Source organism: Toxorhynchites rutilus, chromosome 1 (assembly GCF_029784135.1).
Source record: "Toxorhynchites rutilus septentrionalis strain SRP chromosome 1, ASM2978413v1, whole genome shotgun sequence".
Taxonomy (NCBI): Eukaryota; Metazoa; Arthropoda; class Insecta; order Diptera; family Culicidae; genus Toxorhynchites; species Toxorhynchites rutilus.
Window position 1 is genome coordinate 60,364,350 of NC_073744.1, and position 20,120 is coordinate 60,384,469.

Sequence of the window (20,120 nt, forward strand, 5' to 3'; positions counted from 1 at the left end):
CTATGCGACTGGACTGCTATGCGCTTAAAAAAACTGAATTGAGGTTATACACTATAAGGAATTCCATTTTGATTAGATTCAATATTTTTATAAGACAATCTTATGATGTTTAACCATGCACATGGCAGATTAGCAATAAAATTAGATAATCTGTTATAATATGTTTCATTATGTTACCTGTACGTTAACTTTGAAAATTCACATCTCTGATTTTTGGGTAGGTTATGTAAAAAACCTCAGCCTTCAGGAGAAAATATGAAGAATATAGCGCCCTCCATATTTAATCGAATAAACTTTCAATTATGAATGCAATCAAAAATTACGAAAACAAAATCCATTCTTCTCGTAAGTGTAATATTTTTTAGAAAAAGGCTAGATTTGGCATTTGAAAATATTTTTGAAAAAATCATTTTTGGAAAAAGAAAAAAATAATTGATTTTCGGACCACCCTAAAATGGAAATTGTCACCCTAAAGAAACATTAGAAAAATACAGGTCTTTTTTGTTAAGTGACTTTAGCTAGAAGGTCGATCGTCCCTGAGTGGGGATTTCCGAGCGAGCACCAGTTTATATACAGCTTTGTGTGGTTTCAATTGCTTGTTATCAAATCATTGTTTAAACTATTGAAACAAGTTTAAGGATCAATAAGAGAGTCGAATAAAGTGATAATCATGTGATCATAAGCATTTAACTAGGAAAGAATGATTAACGCATAAAAGAGGAATCGATTCCTCCACGAAAATACTCAGCGAAAATAAAACCCCCTTCCCGCCAATTAGAATCATCGATCGATTGCGGCATTCGTGAACAAATGATATAAAACCTGCTGCTTTGATCAAACAATATGATTTCTTTGATATGGTGAAATATTATCAACACCTTATTAAACATTTCATTTTCTTCGCTATCAAATCAGTAGCCAATGACATTTATACGCAATCTGTATCGAATTAACAATAATTCTTCGATTTTTGTTTAAGCCTCCTTTCAGTCCGTCGGTAGAAAGGAATGGGATTGGGAGAGAAGAGCATAGTGTTTAGGCGAGTAAGCCGAGCTCCTGTGAATGAACTTCCGAGCGGGCACCAGCTTATATACAGATTTATGTCATTTCAATAGCGTGTTTTCGAAGCAGTTTAAAAAACAATCGTAACAAGTTTTCGGATCTATAATTAACAATCAAATAACTACTGGACATTTTGTCTTTCGAATGAAGTGATTATGATACCACTCCGTTCAGCCGGCAAAGAGGTATTACCTAGGGATGAAACGGAAATCCGGTATCCAGCCTATCCGGCCAATATTTGCTATCTGGCCGGAGACCGAATATTAGAAAAAATCAATAATTTTTCATTAACACCAGATGAATTATAACAAAACAGCTAATTAACATCATTCATACATAGGGGGTCTTCGTAGCCTAATTGGTTGCGTGTCCGTTACTAAGCGAACGATCATGAGCTCACAACTGAGGGCCCTCAATAGATCATGTTTGTATGTTATAGTACTGTTAATAACACAACAATCGAAGCCTCATATCAACAGTCCCGCTGTGTATAGTTCTATTGTGAAAGTTCGAACAATAGGTATATTCTTACGCCGAAGAAGACGACATGTGTATCGAGAAGATAGTAATACTCTTACGCCTAAATGGCTACTGTGTAATATACAAAAAAAATCGTGAGATAAAATGTACACGAAAAAAATCAGCTCTGTTACAGCTGAATTGCTGAATGAGTCTAATAATAATAATCAGATGGGATAGATAAAAATCATTCATACATAATTCAAAACAAGGTTTGATTTCTGAAATGCATGAAGTTGTTTTAAAAATTAAATTAATCATTACCTTAATTTATCAACAGTATCACTTTTATTATTTTATCAATAACTTTTAATAGTAGTACTCAGAATCAAACAGTGATAATTTTTTATGAAAATAAATAATAAATTTTCAGCAGTTGCTGGTGAAACCCGATTACGCAGTATCCATTAAAATCTAATCATTAGATTAGAAAATCCTTATTAGGAAAAAATCTGTTCAAGATTTCTTGGAAAAAATAATTGTTACTCTATTAATGGATATTCGTTCTAAACGAAAAATTATATCATCGTGTATTATTAACATGCAAGGGTAAGGTGCTACATCACTATTCTTACGGTCCAAATCTTCCATATCTTGCACCCCAAGTGTAACGCTCTCGTTTGCGATACTTTGAACACCCCGGTACTGAAATGAAAGACGTAGTCCTACGTCAATGAACATAAAATTCAGTAAATATCAAGTTTAATTAATAATTTTTAAAAACTAATTACAACAATATTACTTTTTACTAGAATATTAGTCATTCTTATAACAAGTTGCTTTACGTAACACAACTTCTACAGTGTCTAGGAAGTTTTAAATAAGAATTTGTGTTAGTTTTTAGACTACGTCGATCCCCAAAATCACTTTTCGTTTATGTCGACCCCTGGGAAACGGATATCGACCCCAAGGAGTCGATATCGACCACTTTGAGAATTCCTGATTTAACGAAATATAGATTAGAAACAATGCATAAATCTATCCCATTTAGCATGATATGGGTACCACTACCATGTGATCATTTTAACTGCACACTAATAATATGTTCGATTTGACGACTTTTTTTCGTTTAATGTACATTTTACTGTTTTTATTTTTTATAGTAAGAATCGTTCAATATCTTGAACAATACTTCATTTTATGCATTTTTTCACCTGTCCCCTAATAACACAATTTCATTCACACTTATGTTTGGCTGCACAAAGCGCGGGAAATTCTCTTCATGGGAAGATGTTCCCGAAAGACGAAATCCTATGTTAAAAGGTGTCAAGTTAAAAATGTTAAGAATGTTAACAAGAAGAACCTCCTGAACCGTTAACAATAGTCACGGAAGAAATGTTTTGGCGTAAATATAAGCCCATTTTATTTGCCAAACACAAAAAGTCGTGCTATACCCATAGTTTAGTTACAAATTTGTACTCGTAATAAACAACAATTTGTATGGTAATGAATAACATAACAAAATTGTAATTCTGTGACAAATAGTGACATAACTCGTAAAAGGATAGACTTAACTATATGTTTTAGAACCGAAATCATTTTATGATTCAAAAAACAATCATCACAGACATCATGTTTTTTTTTGTGTTCCATTAAATTTCAAAAAAGTTTATTGACCATTAGCTGTCCCCCCGTTCCCAGAAGCATCTCCCCGCGGTAAGTCGGCAATGGTACATTGCTGCAAGTACACAATCAACGGGGGGGAGTCATTGGCGACTCCAAAGCGAAGTTGCATTCGAATTGACCTGTATTTCAATCTCTGTTTGAATCGCGACATCCAACGGCAGCGCAAACCAGCTCCCAGGTACCATTGCCATTGCGCGCAGACCTCATTAGATGGACCATTATGCTGAGCAGCACCTCGCTCACTATGCTTCGTGATTTTTTGCCTGCGACATTGTCCGATTCCATTCCCATATTTTTATTTCTCACGGGATCCTCTTCAATCTTATTCAGAAAGCCCTTTTTGTTGCACTCTAGTCAAACAAGATGTGTGAATAGAATGTTAGGTTACAATGAGGGACGCGAATAGAAACGAAGCATAGATTGCATCCTCGCTTCCGAATCTTTGGGAACCTGATTCAGACCATGCCACTACTGCTCTACCACAGCATTTTGTGTGTTTTGTTTGCACTTTCTTCAAAACAGCATTCTCGTTGCACCTGAAGATATTCGATAGAGGTATGATCTCGCTCTCTCTGTCTACCTAGGTCCTCCATTCGCCACAAAACCGTTTAAGTGCATTTCCCGAAAACGAAAACAAAACCGTCGACCCGAATAGAGAGCAAGGGAGGGTTCATTCATACCTTGCGAGAAGTATGGGATTCGAACATAAACGATGGTTCTCATATGCCGTGCCACCACGGCAACAGGTGGATAGGAGATAACTCCGCGCTCTTCCCAGTTGGGAACAAGTGGCATGATTGTTTATTTTAGTACAAGCACAGGAAAATAAACACACTTTGTGTAGTTATTATGTATAGGGCTAGCTAGCTTGGCTAAGCCGCACTGCCCTGCTGCCATTCGAACTCATAGCAGCACTGAATGGGGAGGGGGGAATGGGATGCTGTGTGGCCCTTGAACCTGACACATGGAAGCTACCGCGCGAAATTATGGCCGGGAATGGTGTGCTCCGGTCGTCGATTACCCTCCAATTATCCCGGGCGGAGATGGAGAAATGGTGGTGATTGGAGGGAGGGAGACGGAAAGCAGTGCTACTCGAACTAACGAGAAGATGCTGTTCACCATGTGGTTCGACAAATTGATTGTATTGTTTTATGCCTGTCAGGTGTGTGTGAGAAGTAATTGGATTTCTAGGAGCTGAGATTTTCTTTCCGCCAAGGTTTATTGTTCGTCTGAAGTTGCTCCGTTCACTATCTGACGGGAAGCAACATTTAATTGTGTTTAACAACCGAAATATGAAATGTTTTGCCACTTTACCAGTCTTGTGTTTTTGTCTTTCCCAATATTATGGAGAAAATAATTTTAACCAATCCCTCCTTAATCTTTCAAACTAGATTAAAAAATTGATTAAATTTGCTACACAATAAGTGGCATTTTTCGAATGTAATTTCCATAAAAAGGAATTAAAATTAAACAAATCACTAATGATGCATAGAATTTTATTTTTACTGTTATTTTGTAAATGATGAATAGAAAAATTATATTAAGAAAAAAAATCAGGAGTACCTCAAAAATTATCGATCAGGGACAGAGATATCAGTACCTCATACGGCCCCCCAACAGAAACCAGTACAGACAAGATGGACGTAGTAAAAAAAAATCGTTCTGAACAGATATCGATTCTAACGATGGCTTCGCAAAGTCACTCTCAGTGATAAAACGTCACCTACTTCATTTCATATTGCACCTTATTCACGCTGGTTCCGAAAATATATCATCTCATTCGTGCTCGCTCCTTTCGCTTCACGTTCAATTGTTTTCTTACTTCGATGTTTCCAATCGTCACTGAAGCTGAAGCACTTGAAACACTTGAGCTGGTTGAAACAAAAGAAAGTTTCGTTGTTGTATTCGAAACGTGTTCAATGGAACAAATGAGAGCCTGAGATGAAAGGTTGTGTGATAGATCAGCAGAAGTATTTAGTTGCCCGCGCCGGTAATGTAGTGGTATGTGTGATTTATATGCCTCTTTTAATAGCACTTTTTTAAAGACGCTCCGGGACAATCCACTTTGGTGAAAAGAAACAGATAAAATTTCAATTAAAAGCAGCTAATTCTTGGCGTATAATGGAAATAGTGACAATAATTTAATATTGAACCAATTTGACGAACAAAATAGGAATGCTTTTTGAACCAATCAGACGAGCGACTGAGAAGGAATAATCTGTAGTGTGCAAGCTTTTATTCAAAGTCATTTTTCCCAGAATGGATGCCAGAGTCGGTGCATTTCATGTAATTCATATGCGGTGAACAATTGTGTACAATAATCCTTATTAAATTAATTATGAAGGGTGTGCCACATCAAATTGCATCACGGAAAAAACGCTGTAGAAATTCAATTTTTATGAATTAAATCTTCAGCTTTCGCTTATTATCAGATAAGAGTGTATAGATCACGTTGGTCATGCTTCACTGTCAATTTTTCTTAAATTTGGAAAAATGTCGTCGAACGAAAAAGAGCGTCGTGAATTAATCCTGTGCACTCATTTCGAGAATCCGAAGTTGTCACATCGGGACATCGGTAAGATGCTGGGAATCGTCTAATCCACGGTCAGCAGAGTACTAAAACGATACTTCGAGAACCTAACCATCGACTGGAAGTTGAAGAACGGCAAAAATGGATGCTCCGTCAGTGAAAAAGATCACAAGCGCGTAGTTAAGCAGTTTAGATGTGATCCGAGAAGTTCGGTTCGGGATGTCGCCAATAAGCTGAATTTGTCAAGTTCATTCGTCCAGCGGACCAAGCAGCGGGAGGGCCTGCGTACATACAAGGTTCAGAAGGCTCCTAACCGCGACGAAAGGCAAAACATGGTGGGGAAGACGCGAGCCCGGAAGCTGTACACCGAAATGCTGACGAAGCCGCATTGCCTGGTAATGGACGACGAAACCTACGTCAAAGCGGACTTTCGTCAGCTGCCGGGCCTGTTGTTCTTCTCCGCAGAGGACAAATTCAGCGTTCCGGAGGAGATTCGCAAGCAGAAACTATCCAAGTTTGCCAAAAAGTACATCGTGTGGCAAGCGATCTGCTCTTGCGGAAAGCGGAGCGCCCCCTTCGTGATGACCGGCACGGTAAACGGGCAGGTTTACCTTAAGGAGTGCCTACAGAAGCGCTTACTACCACTATTGAAGCAGCACGAGGGCCCGACCATCTTCTGGCCGGATCTCGCTTCGTGCCACTATTCAAAGGACGTGTTGGAGTGGTACGAATCCAACGGGGTCACCTTCGTGCCAAAGGAAATGAACCCGCCCAACGCGCCGGAGCTTCGCCCAATAGAGAAATATTGGGCGATTATGAAGCAGGCCCTCCGGAAGAACCCAAAAGTTGTCAAATCGGAGGCGGACTTCAAGAGAAAATGGATTTCTGTTCAAAAAAAACTACAACCTGACGTTGTACAGAACCTTATGGACGGGGTAAAGAGGAAGGTGCGAGCATACGGGCTTGGGCTCGAAGTATGAATAAAAAGAAAATGCCAAAAGTTGTTTCATAGTTTTTATTTTACTGTCTAAAATTTTCAAAAAGATCGGTCTACTGGGCGAATTTCTACAGCGTTTTTTCCGTGATGCATTTCAATACATGTCATGTGACGAAGATCGAAGAAAATTCATTAGACTGATCATTTATTCAGTAAAATACAAGAAATGTCATTTTTAAACCATAAAAGAATTTAACGAATGAAATAGGAATGCTTTGTAATCTAAATAAAAGGGAAGGAACAATCTTTATTATCCTATTTGAATAGGATTTTTTAAAGGAACTCGATGGAATAAACACCTGAAGATAATATAATTTTATACATAGAATATATAAAATAATCGTAAATCAAAACCATAAAAATATAATGTTTATACTATGTTTTTTATTAATGTATACAACGAATTGTTTGTCCTACTGTTTCTCACGAAAACAGGACGATCAGATCGTCTCAAATTTAAAAAATATATATTTTTAAATCATATGAAAATTGTCTACAAACAAAGTTCGACTTTCATTAAATAATTTATCCACAAGTTGGGCCCCACAAGAAACTCAGTCAAATCACACTCATCGATGAACATAATAACATGCATATTGCCGTGATTGGTTATTGTGTTTGTGGTCACTATTTCTTCTTCTTCTTTTTGGCTTTAAGAGGGTTTAACTGGTCACTATTTGAAAATCAATAAAAGCTCTCTGTTTAGCTCACCACCGTGCCCCTAGGTATAAGCGCTTCTGGATTTTGAGCTGAAGTTGTTCCATGGTATTCTTACTAAAAGAAGTCTATTTAAGTTACATCCTGAAACCTAGTGAATTAACACAACTAATCGTTCCCGTTGTCAGTCAGTGACAAATTTCGGAAAGTTTTATAGAATTACTATAGAACTCGTTTTAGCTGATAATCGGGGTTCTACTGTACTTACATTTTAAACTAGGACTACGCCTTTCATTTTTGTACTGGGTTGTGGTTTAGCATCTCAGAAACGAAAGATTTACGTTTAAGATGCAAGGGTTTGAGCGTAAATACCTCTTCGCCGGTTAAACGAAGTGGTATAAGAATCATTTCTTACTCTATTATAGTGACTTTCAACGCATTTCGGCTGGTTCGTCACTTTTACTTCCATTTTTGGAAGAATGTCGGGGGTGAGAATTGAACTCGTGATCTCTGCGTGAGAGGTATGGATGTTACCACTACGCCAGATCGCCTCCAATCACTTCTCACTAATAAACTTTTTCTTTTTTTTTCGTTGAGTCATGAATATATCTTTATTTATAAAAATGTTGAACTATATGCAATTTTTTCATTTGTTATAATGAGAAGGTAGAACATAAAGGCAAAGTTCAACAAAACCATGTACAGGGTAACTTCGATATAACGTACATTTTACTTTCAAAATTGTACGTTGTATTGAATTATACGTTATATCGAAGCATAATAAAGAACTCACAAACGTAGCCTATAATACATTATTGCGTTGCTGTTTCAGTAAAGTTGATGAATAAATTCAATTAAAAGACGAAGCCATCATGAGATGTTTCCCTTCGTACTGTTGACTAAAACTTGATTCATTTAAAATCTGGAATTACAAAACCAGCTGTATTTCGGGATTGATGAAAGCTACAAAACATGTTTCAGCATCACAATACAAATAATTCATTATTCTTTCAGAAAAAAAATATTCGAAAAAATTTTCCTTTACACATTGGAAATGTGTACGTTATATCGAGGTAAAATGTACATTATATCGAGGGTACGTTATAACGAGGGTACGTTATATCGAAGTTTCCCTGTATAAACATCATACAATTCAGAGGATTATAAGAAAACCTTTTAATGATTTACTTTGTTGTATTGATACGACTTTGAACATTTGATGGGAGCAAAAGTACTATAAACATTGCGCTAACTTGTTCAACCACCCCATTTCAATTTTGCTGCCGTGTTGAATCGACTCGCATGGCCTGGTCATGGCCTTCACATTATTTGACTTCTGGTGTACACGAGCTTATAGATGGATAGTTTAATAATTTCTGTATTGATAAAACATAGTTATCACGCTGAAATATATATATTTTTTTCGTGTTTGCATCTCTTTTTTAGTAATTTATTGCGTTATCCGCGATTTTCGTGATCCGCGGAGACCTAGCCAGACTATTCGTTTAATCTGAAAGACCCTGTCCAGAATCGCATGTGGCGGCAGTGCGTGTCTAGAACAGCGGTCCCTTTTTTCCAAATGGGTCACAAACAAGGTTTGTCCATGGTGTCAAAATGAAGAAGAATTAACATAGAACTACGACATTATTGCCGGCGAGAATAAACATTAAAGAAATTTGATAATAATTAAACCCTTTGATACAAATATTTGATAGCAATGACAAGGGTCGATAAATGAATTCTTTCACTGAGTGATTAGCGCGAACGATTCGCGAAGCAATTAAGTAGGTTGCCAAAATAAGGATTAATATGTATGGTTGATTGCTTGCTGTCTTGAGCACTTTTTTTGAATATATATTATATAAGAAGGCGCAGAAAATCATAACCGAATCTGTTGTGTGGTGGCGGCAGAGGCAAGAGCAATAGCATCGAAACAAATTTTCATCTTCAGTTTACCACCGAAGAACACAACTCTCAGAGCTGAAAAATACCTTACGTCGTTTTTAACCCGGAAACAATAATTGATATCACGAAAAATGAATGCACGCGCTCAGAACAATACACGTAACGCACTCAGTATGCATCGCGACATTCTTCTCGTGCTACAGACAGTGCGGCTCCAGGCGATATTATATGTGTTCCCCCACTACCGTTATCTGTTTGAAAACGCATGAAATCCACAATTCGTACAATCCCCACGATATGAGAAATTGATTCTGCTCTACCCTATGCTTCCTTTTTGCATGTTCTGCATACTGTGGCGAAAAATATTGTAATCTGAGGTTGGCCAGGGCGAGCATAACATTTAGAGAACTTTCACTGACAGCCAACGACATGCATCGACAAATCTTGACTGAAATGAACTTTCAAGCAGGTACTTTAATATTTATAGATTTTTGTGATTTCAAAAATTTGCTTTCGAAGCAATTTTGAGCTGTTGAAACAAGTCAATAAGTAACCAGAATTACTCATACACCATTTATCTTTCGAATGAAGTGATTGACATACTACTTTGTCCAACTGACAAAGAGGTATTAACGATCGAAATTGGGCACCCCCAAACGTAACGCTCTCGTTTCAAAAATTTTAAACTTACACTCCAGTACAGAAGCAAATATAATATGATGCAAAAATACAGAGGCACTCTTCACCAAACGGTATGCAAATCGACGTGGTGCTCCACCGAACAAAAATGCACTATACTGTGCGATATCTACCTTTCAGTCTTCTCTAGAATCGAGCAAAATCACTGTATGTTTGACATCAACATTGAAAAAGACTGCTGTCCGATAGCTGGAGCCAGACGCCTTGAATGATGGTGATGATGACCAACCTGGAGAACTAAACTAAACACTCGACTTTGAGAAAAGTAATTTCGAAAGCCTTGCCGTCGTCCGGTCGCTACACCCAAACTAGCGTTGGCAGAAAACATTTCATCTTTGGCAGAAATGATGCCATTCCGTGTGCTAGAGAGTCAAATGCGCGAATAATGAGCTATTTTCAAAGCTTAAAAATGGTTTGTATGTATGCGAGCAGACATCTCTTTCTGTTTTCTTTCCTCATTTCATTTGGGATTGTGCCAAAAAAAAAGTCCATGCGACGTCAATGGGGATCGAACCAAGGCCAACTCGAATGCAAAGCTGTTTTACACGACCACGCTATCTACATGGCTAATGATGCTTCGGCAGTTGTTCAGCAAATACGTGATAATATTGTACCTGATTATAAAAAAAAGGAGTGCATGAACGAGAACAATATCTATCTCGGTCTGGGCCGTGTATATGGCAAGGTATGCGGGAATCTTATTTGTCTTGAGCTGAGTTAAGCTGAATTTTATGTATCTTTATGTATAAATGATAACTAGGTCAACGGTAGAGCCTTGGTTTATTTTTCCCGAGAAATCTTTGCGGTTGAGAATATGTAATCCGGAAGATTTACTAGAAGGAAATCCCCAAAGTACCAAAAAATCACAATGATTCTATAATGAAGCAAAAGTTGTCCACTTTTTCATCTAATTGCATCGAGAAATAAGTTTCAACACTTTGTTTTTGTTTACCCTGTACGTGCTCCAAACCACTAAACAGGAAAGTATGATGTTTGTTGTTTCCACTTTTCCCTATATTTCCAAACATCTCTGTTGTCAGGAAACGATTGTCCAACGTGTAAGAAGTGCAAAAACGTACATGCTTACATGAATAAATATAAAACAAAGTCATTCACACAAAGTCATCACCGAAATTACTGCTTTCAATGTGCATTTCTGACTAAACACATTCAGACGCCGACGTTTGCGTGGTTGCATAATCAACTTCTACCATGATCAGGTGTAAACAATGAAAGCAGCTAATCTGGTATGCATTCTTGTTTGCACCCTAATTAACCAAAAGCCGCTCAATCTCCATTGGTTCCATAATTTCTTCACGTCCAGTGACCGACGCCAAGGATTCGACTCCATCTGGATCTTCGATGTCCAAATCCAACGGAACAGTTGGTGATACATTCTTCATATCATAAATATAATATCATCACCAGATGCGCAATTACAAAGTCGATACGTACAGATGCTTTACCCATCTCTCGATTCTGGCAATTCAAAATAACCATCCATACAGCGCACCGGGCGTCGATTCGCTTCCCCTAAACGATTCCAACAGTTTCAGCTGCGCCAAAATTATACCGTTCGCCGGAAGAAAGTAGGCCCCAGCAAGATTCACCTAAATCAGGACCCACTATTAACGGACCCAATACTGGCGAAATGCGCGCCACGCACCTGCTCTCGCCACGCTTACGTTAATCAAACAAAATAATACACTCACTCCGCGCACCATTAACAAAAAAAAACGACGGGGCCTTTAGCGCAAGGAATCGCGCGCATCTTGCACCAAACCAGTTTTTCTTCGACCTTTACGCGTGAATGTTGCAACCGCTGCCCGATCGCGGCCACAGCGTCATTTACTCATCTCACTCGATTGCTCTCCGTCAACAAAATGATCGTTAGCAGATTTTACAACCGAATTTGGCCTCAACTGCCGTAGCTGGGCGCCAAGACCACTCAAATTAGTGGCCTAAATGGATTTTTCTCACTTTTATTGCTGCCCCACAACTATTGAACGAATCCCGCAAAGGTAACCAAAACAAAACATCAGCCGCCGCCCCATCAAAATCTTCATAAACGGCCCATGGCAAAAATATATTGATCGTTACGTAATTTTCTCACAGTTAACTAACTCGCTGCATCTTTCACAGAGTATAAATCGTTCATAATGGTGAACATCTTCGAGATGATTTTTTAATTGTTATTTCGCCGACTAAACGCCCTCCGGCATTAGCGCGAGCCTGACTTGCGTGTTCAATTAATCATTTTGCATTCAATATTTTCCCACACTTTGTTTTGGATGTTTTTTTCTGGCCGTCCGCCCGCTCTAATGATCATGTTGGAACGGCGCAGCTCTTGAAACTATGAGAAAATTTAGAAATGACTTTCAACTAATTATCTCCCTTTTTTCTCTCAACTTCCCATCTTCCAGATTATGCTGACGACTGCCTCGCAGTACCTGTTCTCCGCCCTGGATGGTCGGGTGTACTTCAGCGAAATTTCCGTGATTCTCCCGGCGCGATGGCCAAACTCCTGCATACCGTACAACCAAACCCGAACGTCAGCCAGCGGAGAGCGGTCGGATGTGACAATTCGGTCGCACACCACCAAGACGGAGGCTCTCATCTGGACCGAACAGTTTGCTGGCTGCGGGGAGCCCGGTGATCAGATATACATCGACACCGAGGTGCTCGGGCGCGACACCATCGGACGAGAGTTAGTCCGCGAGTGGGCCAAATATAGGTACGGAGTGTTCGACGAAATCGGCTACGACAAGGATCCGGTTTACCCCCGGTGCTACATCAATGACGAGCACGAGGTAAAGCTGACTGGCTGTTCGGATGCGCCCGTCAACGATCAGGGTCTATGCGGCAGCCCAACATCGGCCCCACTGCCGTACAACATTAGCGACATCTTGGATAGAAACGCCCGCACTAGCATCATGTTCGCAGCGGAGGCTCCAAGCGTGGCCATGTTCTGCGACGAAGGAACCCACAATCGGTACGCGCCTTCCAAGCACAACCAGATGTGCGACCGGCGCAGCACCCTGGATGTGATCCTCAAACATCCGGATTTTGCAAGCGAAAATCCAATCACGGTAAATCCGACTGTGATCGTCAACACCGCCCCAAAATTCAGCTATAAAACCCGTAAATCTACCCGCTACGTGATCATCATCGACGAAACGCTCGACATGCAGCTCCGCGAGAGCTGGAGTTTCCTGCGCAGTGCCATCCGAAAATGGGTCGTCTACGATCTGCCGGGCAACACTGAGGTCGGCATGGTACTCGCCAACGACACGGCCACCGAAAAGATGCTCCAAATATCACCTCTCCACGTTCAGGAAAACAAAGACCTTGTGGCGTCGTTCATCCCGTACTCACCGAGCGATTCCCGGCAGCCCGCTTGTTTAACCTGTGCCATATCGGACGCCATCAGTATGCTCAATGAACGCAGCCGACTCAATGGTCCGGCTAATTCGGTCATTCTGGTTGTCGCCCCCGGAATGGACTACTCCATCGACCACAAATCCCTCACAAATGCGGCTCGGGCGTCCAAAATACGGATCACCACCATCAACTATCCGAATGTGATCCGTCGGCAGCCGTTGGATGCCCTTGCGCACGGAACCGGTGGCTCGGCTTTCTCGGTTTTCGAGTGTAAATACAACGGAGAGAAAACCTACCTCACCACGTACTTCGAGCTGACGAACGTCCTGTTCAACATCGGTAAGCTGTACTACGAGGGTAGCACCAACGATCTTCCGGTCGAAATCTACCGCAAAGAGCTGGTCGATGTGATTGACGACTCGAACCAGATCTCCAAGCGAACGAGCCGCACAGTTACCGGCAGTTTCATGCTCGACTCATTCATGGGACCGCCGGCGTACTTCTTCGTGTACATTCACAATTCCGAAAACCCACTGATTACGAACCTGAAACTTACCAGCCCCAGCGGAAATGTTTACACGTCGCGAAGCGATGCCCGTTCGGTGGTCAAACAGCTGATGATTTCCGCTGTACTCAACGAAACCGGCACTTGGACCTACACTATCGATCGCTTCAACGGGAATCCTCAGCCGCACTATGTGCAGGTGATCGCCACGCCCCGATCGAAGTACGCTCCGGTCGTGCAGGCGCGCTCCTGGATTCACCAGAGCAAAGCCGGTGGACCTCCGATCATCTATGCCGAGGTTAGGAAGGGTGACTTGCCCGTTCAGTCAGCTCTGGTGGAGGTTATGGTGACCCGACCGGACAAGGTTTGCCTGGCGGGTAGCGGTATGGCCAACGAGTGCCACGAGAAACTCAAGCTACTGGATACGGGTGCTGGTGATCCGGACATCACCAAAGGGGATGGTGTTTATTCGAGATATTTCAATGCCGAGGAGTTTGGTGGCGCCGGTGCGTACCAGTTCGAGGTGACCGTGAGCGATAACGGCAATACGGCATATTCCCTGTCGGAGAGTGCAACCTATGGAGGTGAGTCATTTGTTTCTTTGCTCAAATAATGTTCGCTTTCAGAGGTTCAAGGCTAAATCGAGTATCGAGATTTGTCACTGTCCCAACGATAGGGTCTCTTTCTTGGGAATTCCAAAAATACGCTTTCAAGTTAAAAAATTATATATTTGACGAAATTCGACTTTCACACACGTATTCCTCTGGATGGTTTCTGTCATTCTATTGATAGGTCCGAATCTAATGGCGGGTTTACATTAGGGAGATCTATAGCTATAGATGGATTTATTCATCAGAAAATAGATGTAAACGGGTGAGTATATATATGATACTAGCTGACCCGGCAAACTTCGTCCCGCCCAAAATTTGTTTTTTTGTTATCAACACCTTCAAACATTCACGTTTTCTTATTATGAACAAGTTAATGGGTCCAATCGCAGAACTGTTCATTGATTGATCTTCTAATCGACCCCGTTGAATTTACCTTTTACTACAAAATTTTTAGTAATTCTAACAAAACTGATCATTATAATATCAGATTATTTTCAGACACAATTCTCGTTCAAGATTTTTCAACCACTTGCAAATAACATGTTTCTCCGTTACCCGTTACCCGTGCCCGTAAAAACTTCACATGCCAAATTTGGCTCCATTTGCTTCATTAATTTTCGAGTTATGCAGAAACTTGTGTTTCATTTGTATGACAGCCCACCCTTAGAGAGCGGGAGGAGTGTCTAACCACCATAGAAACATTTATTGCATCCTAAAACCTCCACATGCCAAATTTGGTTTCGTTTGATTGATTAAATCTCGAATAATTCAGAAATTTGTGTTTCATTTGTATGGCAGCCAGAATAAATAGAATAAATTCAGGCATATGTAAACGCTGGTGAAAGGGGGTCTTCGTAGCCACTTGGTTACGCGTTCGCTTACTAAGTGATCGATTGTGAGTTCAAACTCAGGGCCCTCAATTGACCATCTTTGTGTTATTATAGAATAACTACGTCCACGTAATCATCATCAGCGATGGAGATCGATCCACGGTCGAAATAAGATCGATTCATCCATACAACTGCTCTGCTCTGCAAAAAACATCGGGCTGCTGTTCTATAAATAACCCAACAATGATCAATATCAACTGTCTCCGCTGTCCGGTCTGCTGAACAATGGAAGTTAGAGTTAGTTGTATTTTTTTCAAAGAAAACATGAAAAAGTTGTTCGAAAAACTTTTTCCCTGTAAAAGTGCCCATCTTCCGATGTATGGACGACTTGTTGAAAATTGTAAGGGCTATTTATATATATATTTTTTGGAATTTAAAAAAATACGTTTTTGCGAAAAATGAATTTTAATTTTTAAAATAACTTTTTTGTCAGCGAAATTTTTTTCCAAGAGAATTTTTGGTATTTTTTTGTGAAAGTTTAAACAATTTCCTACATTTCATTCATTGACAAGAATTTTGTAGGTATCATAGTTTTAAAATTATAATTTTTTGTAAAAAATTAAGGAAAAAAAATTGTCTTTCCAAAAAGTAGTCTAATTCTTTTTCAAATATTTCAAGTATGCAAAGTTGCTTAAATGACCCATTTCTTTACACCTACAACGTTTCACTACTATCTGGGATGGTGCTGTCAACTCCTAAGACGAGTTGGCATGCAATTCGTCTACTAGTAAAAATGACACAAGTAATACTACGTTGAGACGGCGAAGTTCCTCTAGGAACATTAGTGCCATTTAAGAAGAAGAAGAAACTACGCTCTCAAACTTGAAAATTATATATTTTACGAAATTCGGCTTTCACACACGTATGACTCTGGATGCTCTCGGTCGTTCTAGTGATAGACCCGAATTAACTCATCTGTGCTGTATTCATAATTTATCTGCCTAATTTTGTTTGTGAGTTTGGGTACTGGACAGAATAATTGTTATAATCAGGGATGGTCAGTTTGAGTCATATTTGGTTTTCATCGAGGCTTAACAACGTGTTGTAAAAATGCAAACAAAAACAAACAAATCGAAATAACGCTTGTGTTTTTATCTCTTTAATTTCAGTGAGCAAATCTCAACCTGCCCGATGCTGCGGAAGCTCTATTCCCATCCCACTGAAACAGCCGCTTACTCCCTTCCAACGAACTCTACAGCCAATGACGGTTTTTGTGACGCAGGAACAGCTGAACGATGGAAATCGTCGCCTGGTTGGACGCATCAGCGATCTCAGCGCAGACGTCGAAGGTATGAAGGTGCGTCTGAGCTGGACATCGCCCGATATGGGAGGAAAAACTGTCGCACGGTACGAGGTGAAGTACGCTACCACAATTAAGGACATTGTGGATAATTTTGACACGGCCGCGGTACTTTGGCATCACGACAACCCGCTGACATACGCCATTGGCGACGGAAGTACCTTTACGATGAACATCACGCGTGAACCGCACCTAATCGGGCAAATTCTATACTTCGCTGTCAGACCCTACTCGAAGCTAACCAAAGACGCCGAACCGGGACCAATTTCCAACTACGTTCGTGTGTTTGTTCCGAAACCGAAACCGACCACGTTGTATCCTCCGTCGAGCAGCAGTGGGACGGAAAGTTACGACTCAATATGGTCCTCGTACGATGGCATCAATAAGCATCAGGACGATGGGATGGATATCATACCCAGAATCGCCAAAACCATGGATCTTGGACTGGAGCTGCTGCTACCGATAATCGCTGGAATTATTCTGTTGCTAGCGCTCATCCTGGTATACTGCTACTTCTGCGTAATAAAGAAACGTCACGACAGCCATGATGACGAGCAGAAGAAACCGATCAAGTCTTTCAAGAGCGACAACAAGCTGTCCTCGAGCCATAGTGTAATTGTGACTGCAACCGGGAATGCGTCCTCTCCGTCGTCCAACTCAACGACATCCTCTTCGTCCTCACCGAATCATGTCAGCCAAACGCCACAGCAAATTCCCTCCTCGGTATCGTACGATATGAACCTAGGTGATCACCAAACCGTTGGTATACCAACCATCTACAACATCGATGACGACATGATGGTATCGAAGAAACGTTACAGCACCATGGGTCCGACCCATCCAATGGAGCAACAATTGATTGAGGAACTTAAACAGCAGCAACACATAATCGATTCTCAATCCTTCATAGTTCCGACGAATAACAACAACTGCGCGGTTAGCATCATATCCTCCACTTCCAACAACACTACCCTCACGAGAACCTACAACCCCAATCCCATGGTTCCGGGCGGTCGTACTCTCAGCCCCTACGAGTCGTGGTCCGCCACTCAATTGCTCCAAGAGCACGAACAGCACCATCACCATCCGCATCACCATCAGGCTACACTATTGGACGACTTGGTGGATAACAACGTCCCACAGCAGTACTACGGAACGCAGCCTCACTCCCAGCATGACCAGATGTCGCTTCTGAATAACAACCATATCACCGAGAGTACCCCGCCCGTTCCTCCCCTACCAATATACACGACGACCCACAGCGGAAACAACACATCCTACGTGTACGGCCATCAAACCACCGCCGGACAATCCAACCACGGGTCAGCCAATTCCGTCAACGGCGGAATCGGGAGTGCCGTACAGAATGGTGGTATCGGAACCGGAACCGACACTAAAAAACGGCGAAACGTTACGATGGTCTAAGCGTCCGCTTGAGCAAAAGTGATATATTCTTTATGTTTTGTTGTCCAAGAGTTTAGGTTTTTTAACAGTTAAATTTCGCCAAACTTTTTTCCTTGCATCCTGCGCCCGACAAATGTGTACATTATACATTAGCGTCGAATCGGCGCACGGCGGCGCGGTGCGGTTCCGAATCGGATTTCAGTTCAAATCGTTTGCGTTTCATTCAATCGAACTAGTCAAATTGGATACGTTTTAAATTTAGATACGACCTTACGATGATTTCGTTGAGTTCAAAGTACTTCCTAAGCAAAGAGGCGGCCAGCATTTTGTCGAGTTTTATTTTGTTGTTTTAGTTTAGTGCTCGGCAATCGAACTATATAAACCAACTTCGATAGATAGCATAATAAGTGAGAGAGAGATATGATAAAATACGAGCGAAGGCATTTACAAATATACTTATATTTTAGTCCTAAGGAGACCCAAGACAAGTGTCAGTAGTAGCATTTAAGGGTATGTATTATAAACCATCTGAACGCACGGTGTTTCATAGCAAGCAAACAAACTAATAGACATTAGCATAAACCAAGAGACACAACAAACGACTAAGAGAAGAAACCAATCAATTATCCTAAAACTAATACGAAATGTGGCATTACATATTTATTATAACGTTAAGAGTGCGACAACTATGGGATTTCGTTTATCCCACCAATGGATTCGAGCTTAAAGCGGTAGGAATGTCTGAGAAACATTCGTGTTGAGTCAATTGATCAGGCTCCCCTTTGAATGAGAAGTAACTTTTCAGTAACGTGTCGAAAATAAAGAACAATAAGTTTAAGGCTGAAGTGACCATTTCATTTAGATTTTTTTTTAAAACCTCGGTTGTTCGGTCATACCAATCGAATGTGTGCTCCAATGGAGGAAGCATCATAGTTTGACACATATCTTTTCGAAAACTACAAAAATCTCATTAGAGAGTAAGTTTCATTTTTTTGTAAATATATTTTAAATCAATAAATAAATTAAATCAATCAAAACACCACCCACATTTATTCACTCCTATATGTCTTCAATGTATGACTCTAATACACCAATTAAGATTATGGACGAGAAACGTGACAAATGAAGAAAGGCAGTTCGGGCGAATTACATCGGAAATACCGGGAGTCGAAGAGATGAAGCGTTATTTGATAAGTGGTCGGTGTTAAGCCATACCGGACCATGTGACATTTTTATGATTTCGAGTAAAACGAACTTGAGGTTTAGTGCACTGCAATTTTTAAAGCATTTAATTTTTTCGTTCAATATTGTTCTCAGAAATGTTAGCTACTCTCTAGCCATACTTTGACGCATGATATTTGTAAAAAACACCAAGTATCTTGACCAGTGGTGGCCAACCTGCGGCTCTCCAGTCTTGTTCAAGCGGCCCGCAGCCTGATTCGAAAAAAAATTATATGAGCGAAATTAAGAATATAGCTGAAAATTCTTGCATACAATTGAATAAAAATAACTTTGTGAGTAAGTCATGTCAATCGTGTGTATCCAAGCTGATCATTTTCAGTTTTCTTTTCCGTTTTTTTTCCATGCTGACAATTGTTCTTGTTAGTACTCAAAGGACTTTTTCACATTTTTGGTTCTGTTCTGTTCACACTCGCATAAATGCATGCAAGTAACGGCAGTACAACCGGGTTTTTATGTTGTTAGTTACTCGGTTGCGAGTAAACGTCAAACGATCCGAAGAATTATGAACGTACCCATACCATGAAATTTAACATTTGATTTGTATGTATGGGGTAAACGGGGTAAAATGATTTGTTTGAAAGTCGACAAACTCAAGTTCAAACAACAAATGGGAAATTTTCATTTTACCCATTTTCTGACATTGAGAATTTGTACAATAACTAGGAAAAATGTTGATACACTCCAGTCGATTAATGCTGTTTTTTTCTCGCCGATTTTGGTACTTCAAAGCACATGAAAGAATTCTCCAATTTTTTCTACCCCATTCAGTTTCGATGATGTACATACCGCTGA

General features: G+C 40.4%; 1 protein-coding gene across 2 annotated transcripts in view; it reads left to right on the forward strand.

Annotated features, from left to right (window-relative positions):
* The window catches only part of LOC129767893 (calcium-activated chloride channel regulator 1-like), a 156,633-nt gene extending 137,702 nt beyond the window's left edge, over nt 1-18,931 (forward strand). The window contains exons 1-3 of one of the 2 annotated variants that reach the window (XM_055769161.1): nt 11,872-12,016; nt 12,419-14,465; nt 16,492-18,931. In XM_055769161.1, the coding sequence (XP_055625136.1) occupies nt 12,422-14,465; nt 16,492-18,107 (3,660 nt within the window). In that variant the 5' untranslated portion in view covers nt 11,872-12,016; nt 12,419-12,421 and the 3' untranslated portion in view covers nt 18,108-18,931. Of the gene's footprint in view, nt 1-11,871; nt 12,017-12,418; nt 14,466-16,491 lie in introns of those variants that run through there. The other variant, XM_055769151.1, reaches the window with a different exon arrangement.
* The last annotated feature ends 1,189 nt before the right edge of the window (nt 18,932-20,120 follow it).